This window comes from Falco peregrinus, chromosome W (assembly GCF_023634155.1).
Source record: "Falco peregrinus isolate bFalPer1 chromosome W, bFalPer1.pri, whole genome shotgun sequence".
Classification (NCBI taxonomy): domain Eukaryota; kingdom Metazoa; phylum Chordata; class Aves; order Falconiformes; family Falconidae; genus Falco; species Falco peregrinus.
The window spans coordinates 564159-578211 of record NC_073743.1 but is presented as its reverse complement, the minus strand read 5'-3'; the positions used below and the strand labels follow the sequence as shown (position 1 = coordinate 578211).

General features: G+C 38.6%; 1 protein-coding gene across 10 annotated transcripts in view; it reads left to right on the top strand.

Annotated features, from left to right (window-relative positions):
• LOC129783085 (ceramide transfer protein-like) overlaps nucleotides 1-14053 on the top strand; it is a 99750-nt gene that overhangs the window by 37812 nt on the left and 47885 nt on the right. For all 10 annotated transcript variants that reach the window (XR_008745073.1, XR_008745074.1, XR_008745076.1 and 7 more), the window contains 3 exons: nucleotides 7697-7804; nucleotides 8539-8677; nucleotides 9671-9754. Coding sequence is in view for 6 of the 10 variants with exons in the window: in XM_055792758.1 (XP_055648733.1) it covers nucleotides 7697-7804; nucleotides 8539-8677; nucleotides 9671-9754 (331 nt within the window). In the remaining 4 variants the exon portion in view is untranslated. The remainder of the gene's footprint in view (nucleotides 1-7696; nucleotides 7805-8538; nucleotides 8678-9670; nucleotides 9755-14053) is intronic.

Below are 14053 nucleotides of genomic sequence, written 5' to 3'. Positions count from 1 at the left end.
TTTCTTCAGCTCTTGTGGAAGCTTTGTATCTAAACACTTGATTGAGAATAGAAGTTGGACTACTATGAGGCAAAATATATTTCAATGAAAATTTCAGATTTTTATCTGCTTACTCAGAAAATTTTTGAAGGAACATTCCTGGTCAGATTACCATAACTCAAGTAAAAGTTCCTTGACAAGCTATTGTTATAAGATAAAAATTGATTTTTGTTTCATAACTAGGTTCTTGAACTGATACACAATAATTTTAATAAAAGAGACTAAACTATTTCCTGTACTAAGCAGTCATTTTGATTAACTTGAGTCTATTGCTATATGAAGTACTGGGTTTATTTTGTTTAAGCTCTTTGCTTACTGAGTGGGTAGGTAGTTCTGGTAGGCTGCTTAAGCTGTTTGCTAACAAAAGTATGTTTGAGATTTACTGTAGCATGTCACAAGCTGGTTTATCTTTAGAGTATGAAAGACAGGCTGAAACTTTGACTTTCATTGTGTTCTGAACAGAGAAAACACTGGTTTAAAATGAACTTTATATCAATTTGAGTATGAGAAGACTTAGAAGAACTTGCTGCTTAGTAACACCAAAGTAGCTAGTAACTGAGATGTAAAACATCTAATGTTCAAGTATAAAAACTTAGCATTTGCTGCTCTTTAACATCCTTGCACGAGCCTTTTTCTTGTCAGCATTCAGATACCTCAATACCAGATAAAATGTGTCTCAAGTATAGCTTCTAAAATGCTTGTTAATTTCCCTGAACTGAAGGAGGGTGTGGTGGGTTGACCTTGACAGGATGTCAGGTGCCCACCAAGCTGCTCTGTCACTCCCCTCCTCAACTGGATGGAGGAGAAAAAAAATATAATAAAAGGCTCATGGGTTGAGGTAAAGACAGGGAGATCATTCAGCAATTACCATCATGGTCAAAACAGACTCGACTTGGGAAAATTAATTTATTACCAGTCAAAAGTCAGAGTAGGGTAATGAGAAATAAAACCAAAACTTAAAACGCCTTCCTCCCACACCTCCCTTCTTCCTGGGCTCAACTTCACTCCTGATTTTTCTACCTCCTTTCCCCCGTGTCTGAGTGGTGCAGGGGGATGGGGAATGGGGGTTGCAGTCAGCTAATTATACATTGTCTCTGCTGCTCCTTCCTTCTCACTTTCTTCCACTGCTCCAGTGTGGAGTCCAACCCATGGGAGACAGTCCTCCAAGAACTGCTCCAGTATATGGGCCCTTTCCACAGGGTGCAGTCCTTCAGGGACAGACTACTCCAGCGTGGGTCCTCCACAGGGTCACAGGTCCTGGCAACAAACCTGTTTCAGCATGGGCTCCTCTTTCCACAGGTCCTGCCAGGAGCCTGCTACAGCACAGGCTCTCCACAGGGTCACAGCCTCCTTCAGGTGCATCCACCTGCTCCAGTGTGGGGTCCTCTATGGGCTGTAGGTGGATATCTGCTCCACAGTTAACCTCCATGGGCTTCAGGGGGACAGCCTGCCTCACCATGCTCTTTACCATGGGCTGCAGGGGAATCTCTGCTCTGGTGCCTGGAGCACCTCCTCCCCCTCCTTCTTCACTGAACTTGGTGTCTGCAGAATTGTTGCTCTCACATAGTCTCACTCCTCTCCTCTGGCTGCTGTTGCACAGCAGTTTTTCTCCCTTCTTAAATACATTATCACAGAGGCACTACCACTGTTGCTGATCAGCTTGGCCTTGGTCACTGGCTGGTATGTCTTGGAGCTGACTGGCATTGGCTCCATTGGACATGGGGGCAGCTTCTGGCATCTTCTCACAGAAGCCACCCCTGCAGCTCCCCTGCTACCAAAGCCTTGGCACACAAACTCAATACAGAGGTAAAAGTCGAAGTGATAAGACTATCAGTGGGGCAAATGAGGAAATAGTTTGTGTTTAAGCAGGAATCCTTTCTTCTACTTAAATGTTTCATTAAAGATACTGAGTAGATATTTATCTGTAAGAAGCAGCCCCTGTGATGTCTGATGCTTCCACCCAGACAGAACTGGTAAGGAAGGAGACTTCAGTACATATGATAGGTTGTAATGAGTGCCCAGACCTTTCTCCTGGAGAAAAGGTCAGTACCTGCCTAGTTATAAAGTTATGCCTAGTTAGAACCTAGTTATGATCTGTTATGATAGGTGGCTGAGTTGCAGGAAACAGTTAAAAGACTATGCAGTATTAGAGGGGCAGAGATGGAGATAGGAGCGTGGTTCTGAAACCACCTATAGCAGACACCACAGAGAGTGAAGCACCTTGGACCCTAGTAACCCACAAAAGCAGGACTCTTTCAGTCTCCACCATCCTGCATCACAACCACAAACAGATATGAAACTCTTAACAGCTATAGATACCCATGAGCAAGGTCTGCAAGGAGAAACTATGCTAGCAGCACACCATGGTTAAAACAAAAAGAAATGTTGAGTGCTTGTAGTGGGCAACTCTCTGTTAAGTGGCACTGAGGTGCCCATATTCTGGCCTGACAGGAAGTCATGAGATGTATGCCGCCTTCCAGGAGTTAAGATCTGAGATGTTACTGAGAGGGTGCCACAACTTGTTAAGAGTACGGACTACTATCCATTGCTACTGTTTCACACAGGCATGAATGACACTGCAAGCCAGAACCTGAGCAGAAACAAGGAAGACTAAAAAGCCCTGGGAATGCAAGTGACAAGTTTTGGTGCCCAAGTTATTTTCATTTCCATTTTACCAGTAAGAGGAAAGGGTGCAGCCAGAAATAGATGTATAATGCACATCAACTTCTGGCTTTGTGGATGGTGCTGTTGTGAGGGTTTTGGCTTCAATGACAACACGACATTCTTTGACTATAGCCTGTTAGGGAGGGGTGGAATCCACCTGTCTAGAAGAGGCAAGGGAATCTTTGGCCAGGAGGCTGGCCAGCTTGGTGAGGTGGGCTTTAAACTGAAGGACTCGGGGGCGGGGTCCAAAGTGGCAATGCTCATGCCATTGCATCCAACTGGGGAATAAGCCAGACCAACAAGAGCAGCAACAAATGTTCCTTATCTGCCTCCCAAGATGAGTACCAGAAGGCCAGCCACCTCAATGGTACACATGGCTATGTTGGATCCATTTGCACCCCTCCTGGGAAACCTGCATGCTCGATTACCTCTCTGAATTGCCTGTACAAAAACGCATGCAGCATGGGGAATAAACAGGAATAATGAGAGATCTGAGTGTGGTTGCAGGGCCATGATATCATTGCAACTACAGAGACGTGGTGGGATAGCTTGCATGACTGGAATGCTGTTGTGGATGGCAATGTACTTTTTAGGAAAGACAGGCCAGCAAGGAGAGGTGGTGGAGTTGCTCTTTATGTGAGGGAGCAACTGGAATGTATTGAGCTCTCCCTAGGGGTGGATGCAGAATGAGTGGAGAGCTTACGGGTAACGATTAAGGGGCAGGCCATCATGGGGGACACTGTTGTGGGTGTTTGCTACAGGCCACCTGATCAGGAAGAGGAAGTTGATGATACTTTCTACAGGCAACTGGAGGTAGCATCACAGTCACAGGCCCTGGTTTTCATGGGGGCCTTCATCCACCCTGATATCTGCTGGAAAGGCAACACAGCTAGGTGCACACAGTCCAGGAGGTTCCTGCAGAGTGCTGATGATAACTTTTTGATGGAGGTGGTGGAGGACCCAATGAGGCAAAGTGTGCTCCTGGACCTTGTAGTCACAAACAAAGAAGGGCTGGTTGGGGATGTGAAGGTTGGGGGCAGCCTTGGCTGCAGTGACCATGAGATGGTGGAGTTCAGGATCCTGCATGGATGAAGCAGGGCAACAAGTAGGATTGCAGCCCTGGACTTCAGGAGAGCTAACTTTGGCCTCTTCAAGGACCTACTTGGAGGAAGCCCATGGGTTAGGGCCGTAGAAAGTGGCAGGGCTCCAAGAGAGCTGGCTAATCAAGCGTTGCTTCTGAACTCAAGATAGGTGCATCCCCATGAGTAAGAAATCAAGCAAAGGGGGCAGGAGGCCTGCATAGATGAGGAAGGAGCTTCTGGCAAACCTCAAACAGAAGAAGGAAGTTTACAGGATGTGGAAAAAGGGACAGGCCACTTGGGAGGAATATAGGGACATGGTCAGAACATGCAGGGAGGCAATGAGGAAGGCTAAGGTCTGTTTAAAATTCAATCTGGTGAGGGAGATCAAGGACAAGAAGAAGGGCTTCTTCAAGTATGTCAGCAGGAAAAGGAAGACTAGGGAAAATGTGGGCCTGCTGCTGAATGAGGTGGGTGCCCTGGTGATGAAGGACACAGAGGAGGCGGAGTTACTGAATGCCGCCTTTGCTTCAGTCTTCACTGTCAAGGCTGGCCCTCCAGTTTCCCAGACCCTGGAAACAAGAAAGGAAGCCTGGACAAAGGAAGACTTTCCCTTGGTTGAGGAGGATCATGTAAAGAGATTTAAGCAAACTTGACACCTATGCTCACTTTTTTCTTTTCAGTCATACCTTTGTTACTGAAATCTCGGAATGAAGAACTTATCGACACCAATGTGATGCAGATAAGCAGACACTTCTTTATTGACGGCCGGGTGCGTGAGTGAGTCCTCTCACGATCAACGCACACTGAGCTTCAAAATCATGCACCATATATAGAACTTATTCATACATATTCATTAAGTATTCATGCATAAACATAGTATTTCCCAAAAATCATTAACATACTCTCCTCCCATATCCGATTTTGCGCAGTAAAGCTTAGAAAGGTCTAGAAATGGGTCTGGGGTGCGATTTGGGTAGGTGGTATATGAGTCGGTGGTCGCGATCTCCCCCTGCCGGAATTACCTTTTACTAAAGTTCACGGTTTCTTGGCAGGTAACTACGAGTTGTTCCAGTCGACTCTCCCCAGTTCCCATTAATTCTATATTTTGACATCTCAATACACTTTCTACATACAAAAGACTAGTCAAATACAAAGAAATCTGTAACTGACTATTATCTAAAATCTCAAATTTATTACCTAAATTCTAAACATTCCTATTCAATGATTCTAGCCCATTCTTCTGGCCTTGGTACAGGGCTGTACAGAGGATTTCATAGCAGCTTCTGCTGTGCAACTACAAGTTTCATTAAAATATATTTCTTATTCCTCTCTATTTCTATTAAAATCATTTTATAAAATCAAATAAAGTCAATTAATTCTAACTTATTAGCAATTCTGTAACACCTTCATTTCTCCAAAACTGTGTCTCTCTGCCACTTCTTCTTTGTAACCCAAACATACATACTTTGTCCTGCACACTTGCAGTGTTGTCCAAATTCTCCTGTCAGCCAGCTTTAACTTTGTCCTTTCTCCTTGCTTTTAATTCTCTTTAATTTGCATCTTAATTTATCAGCGCTTTCCTGCTTTCCCAAAGCCTGTGCTGTTTTCAGTTCTTCCGCAGAAGTACAACAGCTAGAATTTCATTGTTGCTTCTTGCTTGTTCCATATTATTTGGTCTGTCTCCCCTTCTCCCTGCCCCAAATGAATTTCTCTGCCACTACAATTTCTTATTCCTGTCAAAGATCCTTCACAATGTTCTCTACTTGATCAAATTCATCTATTAACAGTATTTCAGATATTATTCTTAACCATCTGTTTCTGTTGTCACAAAACCTTTGCAACTAGCCTATGCTGACAGAGGCTAGGACGCAAAGTATAGAATTTCAAGAGTAATTCTTTATTCATGCTCACGAGGTTGTTACCGAAATCTCGGAATGAAGAACTTATCGACACCAATGTGATGTAGATAAGCAGACACTTCTTTATTAACGGCCGGGTGCGTGAGTGAGTCCTCTCACGATCAACGCACACTGAGCTTCAAAATCATGCACCATATATAGAACTTATTCATACATATTCATTAAGTATTCATGCATAAACATAGTATTTCCCAAAAATCATTAACATACTCTCCTCCCATATCCAATTTTGCGCAGTAAAGCTTAGAAAGGTCCAGAAATGGGTCTGGGGTACGATTTGGGTAGGTGGTATATGAGTCGGTGGTCCCGATCTCCCCCTGCCGGAATTACCTTTCACTTAAGGTAACTGTTTCTTGACCGTCAACTATGGGTTGCTTCACTCGACTTTCCCCAGTTCACATTAATTCTCATTTTGACATATTAGTACATTTTCCTAGGTTACATATAAACAATCATCTCAAATCTTAAGTCTGTTATCTAAGTTCTAAACATTCCTACTAGGTGATTCTGGCCAATTCCTCCGGCCTTGGTACGGGGCTGTACAGAGGATTCTTATAGCAGCTTTTACTATATAAGTTTCATTAAAATATATTTCTTATCCTTCTATATTTCTATTACATAATTGATTTTATAAAATCAAATAATCAATCAAATAAAGTCAATCAATCTTAACTTATTAGCAAATCTATAACAAGGTGTCCCATTCAAATTGACGCACATGAAATGCAATTTTACACGTTTCTTATACATTTCAAGCGTTCGGATGCAACATGATTTGACCAGTCATTACTGAACACAGGCATACTACTGTTTTGCAAAGTAACCATAATTTTATGGCATCATCATCCATCTGCTTCTTTATTGATATAGATGTCCCTGGAGTCAGTCTTGCTACAGTCTATGATGCCAGATAATTGGAGGGTTTCACAGAGGTGATAGAGGATCTAGAATACTAGTGTTATCTTGATAGTCTGGAGGTATCCTTTATTCTTCAGGGTGGGGGCTGTCATTGCAATGAGCTGGGGTCCTTTAGTCATGCTTACTTTAACCATGACTATGCAGTATACAATGTAAACTATATATCCTAAGAAAGTTCATACTATAAAGACTAATTGGTACAATAGTTAGGAAATGAGACTTTTCGATACTGTAATACTTTGTTTCAGGGTTTTTCTTCTTTGCTATGCACAGGCCATTTTACTTTAACCTTTAGGGAAATATTTTTCTTCCAATTCCTCTGTATCTGCTTCTGTTTCACTTGTGAGGACACTTGTCAAACTTAATATTTTTAGATCTTTTTAATGCTATTTTAATCAATATGTTTTTAATTTTTTGCATTATTTAAATAGTTACTGAAAGCAAGAGGGAGAAGACAATAGTATCTCTCCTTGTTTTATGTAGAATTTTGTTCTTTGTCAAAAATAATTTCAGTATAATATAAAGAATATTACTAAAGTCTGGAACAAGCAAAAGAAATTCATAGCAATAATTATGTTTTTTCTACGATCTCTACTTATTTTGTTGCTTTTAAAACTAAAATGGCACTATTTGAATGATTGGAAGGATTAATTGAGTCTGGTGGTTTTCAAACTGAATCATATTAATACCTTAATTAATTGTAGACTATGGTAGGTTTTCTGAATGCTATGTGAAAATTGCTTGGTAGGGATTACATATAACAAAATGGAAAAATTACCCCTTTTTTTGAACCCTTACATATGTGTTGTCTTGCTCTTTTGGGGGCACTAATAAGTTTCAGATTACTTCTTCCTAGATCATTATGGTAACAAAAAATAGATTCATAGTAACTTTACTGATTCTACATCAACATCTTAAACTTGCAGACACAATCTGTGTTATTAAGCCCCTGCTGCTTCCTGACAAGAAACAAATGGGCTGGTTTTAGAGGAAACAAAATTAAACTTGCTTTCATGATTTCTTTTTTTATTAAAAGCCTCAGTATTTTAGTTTTGTGTGCGGTTTGGTTTTTAGACTGAATCTGGCTATGGATCAGAGTCAAGTTTACGACGCCATGGTTCCATGGTGTCTCTTGTTTCTGGAGCAAGTGGATACTCTGCAACTTCCACCTCTTCATTCAAGGTTAGTGGATAACATTTTCTTAGTATTGGTGTGTAAATAATACACGTAACTGGAAAGGAAATAAGCTATGTGAAGACTTATCCAAATATTTGGTTTATTATGTGTTAGTAATTCAACATGTGATGATGAACAGATCGTACAGGAAGCTTTTTCATGTCTCTGCAGTTGCCCTTCTTAAACTATGGTGTCATTTTTGAGTGGCGAGAAAATAAAATGTGGGAGGATTTCTTAACCTTTCCTAGCGTACTTCTGAGAATGTCAGGGTTTCTAAATGAAAGGAAATGGTGATTCTGTGACATAACAAATTTGATTAATACAGATTGACAAATGATGGCTTTCCTTGTTTCATGTGTATAACTATTTAACATTTGAACTTTGGGCTGTACTTCTGGGAGAACAGAAGAGGAGCAGCACAGGAAAGGGGGGGGAGTAAAGATTAGAACTAAGATCTTAAACTAGAACTGACTGTTTTCAGGCAAATAGGTATAAAACAGTAGCACGCAAGATTGTTTTTAATAAGCTTTTATTGAATGGTCTAAAGTAGCAGATGCAGTCAAGAGGAAAAATTGAGACAAAATGACTAAGAAATGCTTTTATACATTTTCTTATGTTGTTCTAACACTATTTCATAGCTGCTGATATGTGAAATGTCTTTACTGTACTTGAAGAATTTGGTCTTCATAATTGCAGAAATTCTTTTTTTTTTGTGAGCCTTTTTTCTCTTGTATTTTCAGAAGGGCCATAGCTTATGTGAGAAGCTTGCAGAAATGGAAACCTTTAGAGACATCTTGTGTAGACAAGTTGATACTTTACAGAGATACTTTGATGCCTGTGCAGATGCAGTTTCCAAAGATGAACTCCAGAGGGATAAAGGTAAAACTGTAATTGAAAATTCTTATCTCCATAGAATTTGAGTTTTTATGCAGTAATAGCATTTGAATAGTTACTATAGCATTTGATACCATATAAATAAAATACATATCTTAAATTTTCTCTTTAGTAATGGGATCAATCATAGATATTTCTGTATAAACAGTGCTAACTATTTTCACTTCAGAAGCTGGATTCCCATAAAAATCTGCTTAACTTAAATATTAATCTGTAGCTGTCAACTGTATAAAAGAAATGTTCTTTTAAGCATTTGATGTTATAGAACAATAATTGTTTACCCCATAAAATGAATTCAAGTTAGTTTACTGCTGTGTCTCTTACCTTTATTTTGAACAACAACGGAATATTAGTTTTGATAGGAACAATACATTCTTTAAAAAAGGCAAAGGCTTTGCTATAGTGAATGCTCCTGAGATGTATTGGCTGCAGCTAGAGCACCGAGTGCATACTTGAAGTTCTAGTAAGCTCGGGTGTGGATGTCTACATATCTCTGAATTGTTCTTCCCTGAGCACAGCTTGTCGTCTTATTCATGCACTCTCCTGAGGCATTTATATTTATCACTGTGTGTGTTCTGGCAGCCTGAAGCTTTTGGTAGTAAGAAAACAGTAAATAAGTACCATTCTACTTCTTTGAGAACTTCCTAGTGTAAAAGAGTAGTTAGTTGCTCAATTGTGGCTCCCTGCTTATCCAGTTGTAACACTGAGATAATAATGTTCTTACCATTGAATCAAGTGCTAAATTTTGACACTGAGCAAATATTAGTCTCTTGACGGTTTCTGATGGTAATGTTGATAGTGGTCTTGGGTCCAAAAAAAAAAAAAAAAGCAGGGGAGTCTTCATGACTGTTTTTATAGGAAAAAATGTTAAATGCTGCTTAGCCATGAAGATAGATGCTCTTAATTCTTTCTTGCACACTAAAGAACTGGGAAAGTTTTCTCACTCCCATAACTCTCCCCCCTCTTCCCCACCCCCAGTGGTAGAAGATGATGAAGATGATTTCCCTACAATGCGTTCTGATGGGGATTTTTTACATAACAGTAACAGCAGTAAGGAAAAATGTAAGTGTGTCAACTTTTTCTCTGAAAATTCATGAGTGGTATGATAAGCCTAATAACAAGACGGGTGTTTATGCTCTTTTCTAAGCAGAAAATTAAAAGAATAGTTATTTGAATGTATGTGACAGGAAGTTCCTATTTGCGTGAAGATCATCATGAAAAGCAGCTAAGGAATGATAATTGAGTTATTCTTAATTCATGCAAATATTAATGCAAGCCTGTCAAACTGGAATTTCCTATTCTGTGTCCAAAGTAATTTCCACTACAAAATTCTGTTAAAACAGCTGCATCATTTGAACATTGGGAACTGAGATTTGTAACAAGGAATTGCAGTTTTTCTTGCAACTATTGTCTGCTTTAGCAGCGTGGCAGAGCACAATGCTTTTCCAGTTAGGTGTGCCCCATTATGTTTTTTCTATGTTCTATGGCTACATAATGGTTAAGACAACATTGTTACTGATTCTCACTCAGAATTTTATCACTTTTTAACTGTATTTTTCAGTGTTATGAAGAACAGAATTCCTATTTTTATTCTTATTTTAAATTATCTGGTTGTAGTCATTGTACTCACTGCATCCATGCAGTAAATGTGAAGAACTCACGCAAGTCTTGCTGTTTTAGAAATCTGATGCTTCTGTCCTGCCAGAAGTTGTGTATGCATTTAAAAACCTATTTGCATTCTTATTATGCTTTCTCTTGTTTCCTGACTGAAATTATTTTAGTATTTACATTCTCTAGTTGTTGACAATTCAGTATTTTTTACTTCTGTTCCGAAAACTTTGAAGAAGTACAGTTTCAAAACTGATGGAATCTTCAAAAGAAGTACTTATCAAAAAGCATTTTTAAGAATGTAGACACTTTCTTCAAGAACCTGGAAAATATATATACAAAATAAGCCTTTTCTGTCTTTTTAACTGGCTCTAATTCCCCATGTATTGCAGATTTCCTTGTTGTATTTAAGTGCTATTTCTAGATTATTGCCAGAACTGTTACAAGGAAAGGAAATAAAGGAGCTTTCAGTATACTTCCAGAGAATTAACGATATGAGTAGATGTTTTTTCAATGTAAAGTGCTTGCTCTGTTAAAGATTAATTGTAGTGCTGATTTCAGAGGTTAAGTAGTGTATAACTGAAGTTTTGAATAAAACTTTCTTGCTTCTTATCAGTAAAGATAAGAAAGCTTGCAACACTCACCTGTAAGCAAGTCCACAGTTCCACTAACCGTATTTTATATATAAGTCTACGTTTTTGAGGAATGAAGTCAGAAAAAGCTTCAGAAAACTGAAAAAGTCGTCTTTAAAAAAAAATTTAACTGAGAATTTAATTTCACTGCATGATTCATTTTGAAAAAGATGTCTTTCTCAACCTTAATTTTTGTAGAATGATGTAGGAGTTTCAGCTTAATTTCCCTTTAGAACATTTCTTCATATCTATGTTCTTTTGGTGTATCCACTATATATATGCATTTGTTATGTGGAATGTCATTAGGAAAATCTGTATCTTTAGTACATCTAGTCATTTTAGAACATTTAAAAGCAAAGTGACTTCATCTTTTTTTCATCGCGTGTTTAATAGGAATTTGAAGTGATATCCATATTCCTCTTCTAAACGGTTCTGTTATCAAGTTTTTAGGAACTTATGTGCTAAGAAATTGCTATATATTATGGGTACCTGTATATGAAATCACTATAGCTCACTACAGAAAATAATTTCTGCAACCCTTTGCTTTCTGCAAAACTGATAATTCCAGTTCTTATTAATCCTGATTCCATTAAATTTACTTTCTATTAATTATTTCTATTAAAAACCTTTATCCTCATTTTGTTTTTTCTATGCCTCTTTTATTTCTAAGGACTAAATCCATTAGAGATTTAGTAGCAGAGTGCTGCAAAACTTGATTAGAAATGTGCCCTAAAGTGGAATCATAAGTGAATGCAGTGGAAGTAGGTTTCTCAGGTTGAGACACCCATGCCTGTGTATTGAGCAGAAAACTACTCGGGCTAACTGATAATGAAAGATTTATTTTAAACTTTACTTTCTTCTGAGGCTTTGCCTCAGAGCAGCTGTTAAGATTCTTTGCTTTCTCAAGTTTCAGGTTCCCTTCTTGAAGTCTATCCAGTCCTGGAAAAACTGGAACAGTCTTTTTAACTGTAGCTGAGAAGTGGTTGCATCTATTCTAAACATGGGGCTTTTGTGTAGTCACTGCTCCAGGAAGTGGGAAGCACAGATTCAACCTCTTATTTAGTCTACTATGATATGAGTTTGAGCCTACTGTTCAAACCACTAGTACACCAATCTAGTGGTCAAATCACTACATTTAAGACTGAATAAGGGGCCATACTCACATTGTCTTTAGAAATGTGTTCCCTTCTGCACCTTCCCTGGGTAAGAGGAGAAAGTTAGCATGACTAGAGATATGTATACTACAAGACATTTTAGATAGGTTTTTTTTCTGTGTTCTCTAGGATCTTTGAGTGAAGAGTTAAAAAGAGCACTATGAAGGTATTTAAATTTATTGCTCACTTTCCAATTAGAAAATCTGGTAACTGAAAGAATGATCATTTGTATAAAGCATCAAGGGAGAGCCTGGCTGATGCATATTTACTCATTGGGATCATATATTCTAAGAATGTAGAATCTTGATCAGGAAGCATTCCCATATGTCTGCTCAGGAAAATGAGTGTATTTGCGTTTAAATTATGTAAGAATAAGAACAGCAGGTGAAACTTACTTAAGGAAATCTCTTTGAAGACAGAAGGTGGTTTTGTACTTGGAACTACAAAGATGGAAATGGTACAGAGGCTGAAAGAGAACTTTGATATAAAACACAGTGAGATTTGTGGTGAATTTTTATGCTTTGAATGGAGAAAGAATATTCACCAACATACTGCTGAAATAATGAGGTGGTTCTTAGAGGAAAACTAAGCATATTGATACTAGTGCTATTCACAGAAGATCAACAACAGTAGGTATCAATAAATGGGTCATGCACCCAACTATTTTTCTTTCATTTAGAATTAGTTTAGTGACATAAGATGGTAGGGTGGCATAAAATGGAAAAGATAAAGGAACTTTGTTTTTCTACTTACTGTCTTTTAAAACTAATCTTCCATTTCACTGGAAAACAGATTTGATCAAACAGGTGATGTTTGGGACATATGGGAAAGAATTACAAACAGCATCTTGGGAACAAGAAGGGAAAATTGATTTATCCTAACAGACATTTGTAGGAGAGAGGGGCTGAAGAGCTATTGAAGAAGGCTAAAGCATGGTATGAAAAATCCATTATAAGAAAGACAAGAGAAAACAATTCACAAATAAAGCAAAATGCTTAAAAGACAGGATAATTAAAAAGGTACCACTTGGAAGTTGTTAAAATTGAAGTTAAAGTAGAAAAATCATACTGCTGCTTCTTTTGATTTGCTACATACAGTTTGATCATCAGGCTAGAAGAGCAGTTGCAATGATAAGAACACCTTCCTATTAACCTTTAACTTGAACCTACAGATCTTCTGATGCAAGATTTCATTTTGAAACACTCAATCTCGTAGCTGACATGAAAAAAGGTGTAAAAAAGGAATAGGAAAGATGTTCGGGCTCTCCAAATAGGGAAAAAAAAACCTCCTGAGAAATACTTCTAATGTGCTGAACTTCAGCTGTTGCTGAGATGGGGCTTGAGGCTGTATTCTGACATGTTCTGGGAAGACAAATGTCTCCTATAATTAGGAGTGAATCAAAATACTCCCATCCACAGTAAGGAATGTCTTGAGTGATCTCTTCAAAGAAATAGGCCTTGCGCCTTTCTGAAACAAGTTTAGTCCAGAATTAAAATGGACACTGAATTTGAAACTGCAAGCTCTGTATCATCATCTACATGATGACTGAAACAGTATGGAAGTATTAATGAGTTGTAGCTGAGACTTAAAGACATCCAGGAACAAAAGCTGGCTTCTTTTTCAGGAAATGAGGCTATGTTGCTGCACCTCCCTTACAATCTACCATAGATTTCTGAAATGATTTTATACTGTTGCAGTCAGTGGTAATTTCTTCAGTGTCTCTAGCATGTTGTGTACTTAAGAGAAAAGTCACATTTATAAGCAGCATAGCTGTGCTCGTAAACCTGCATGTGAACGTGGTCTACACCAGCAGGACATTTTATTCGTATAAACTGTGGTTTTTTCATTAGTGAAGTGTGTTATTGGTGAAGCTATTGTTTAATTTTCATTATTCAGTGAATCCACTGCATTGCCTCCTTGCCAGATTATACTACTTGCAGTCAGCCTCTTCTGTGTTCCCTCTGCAG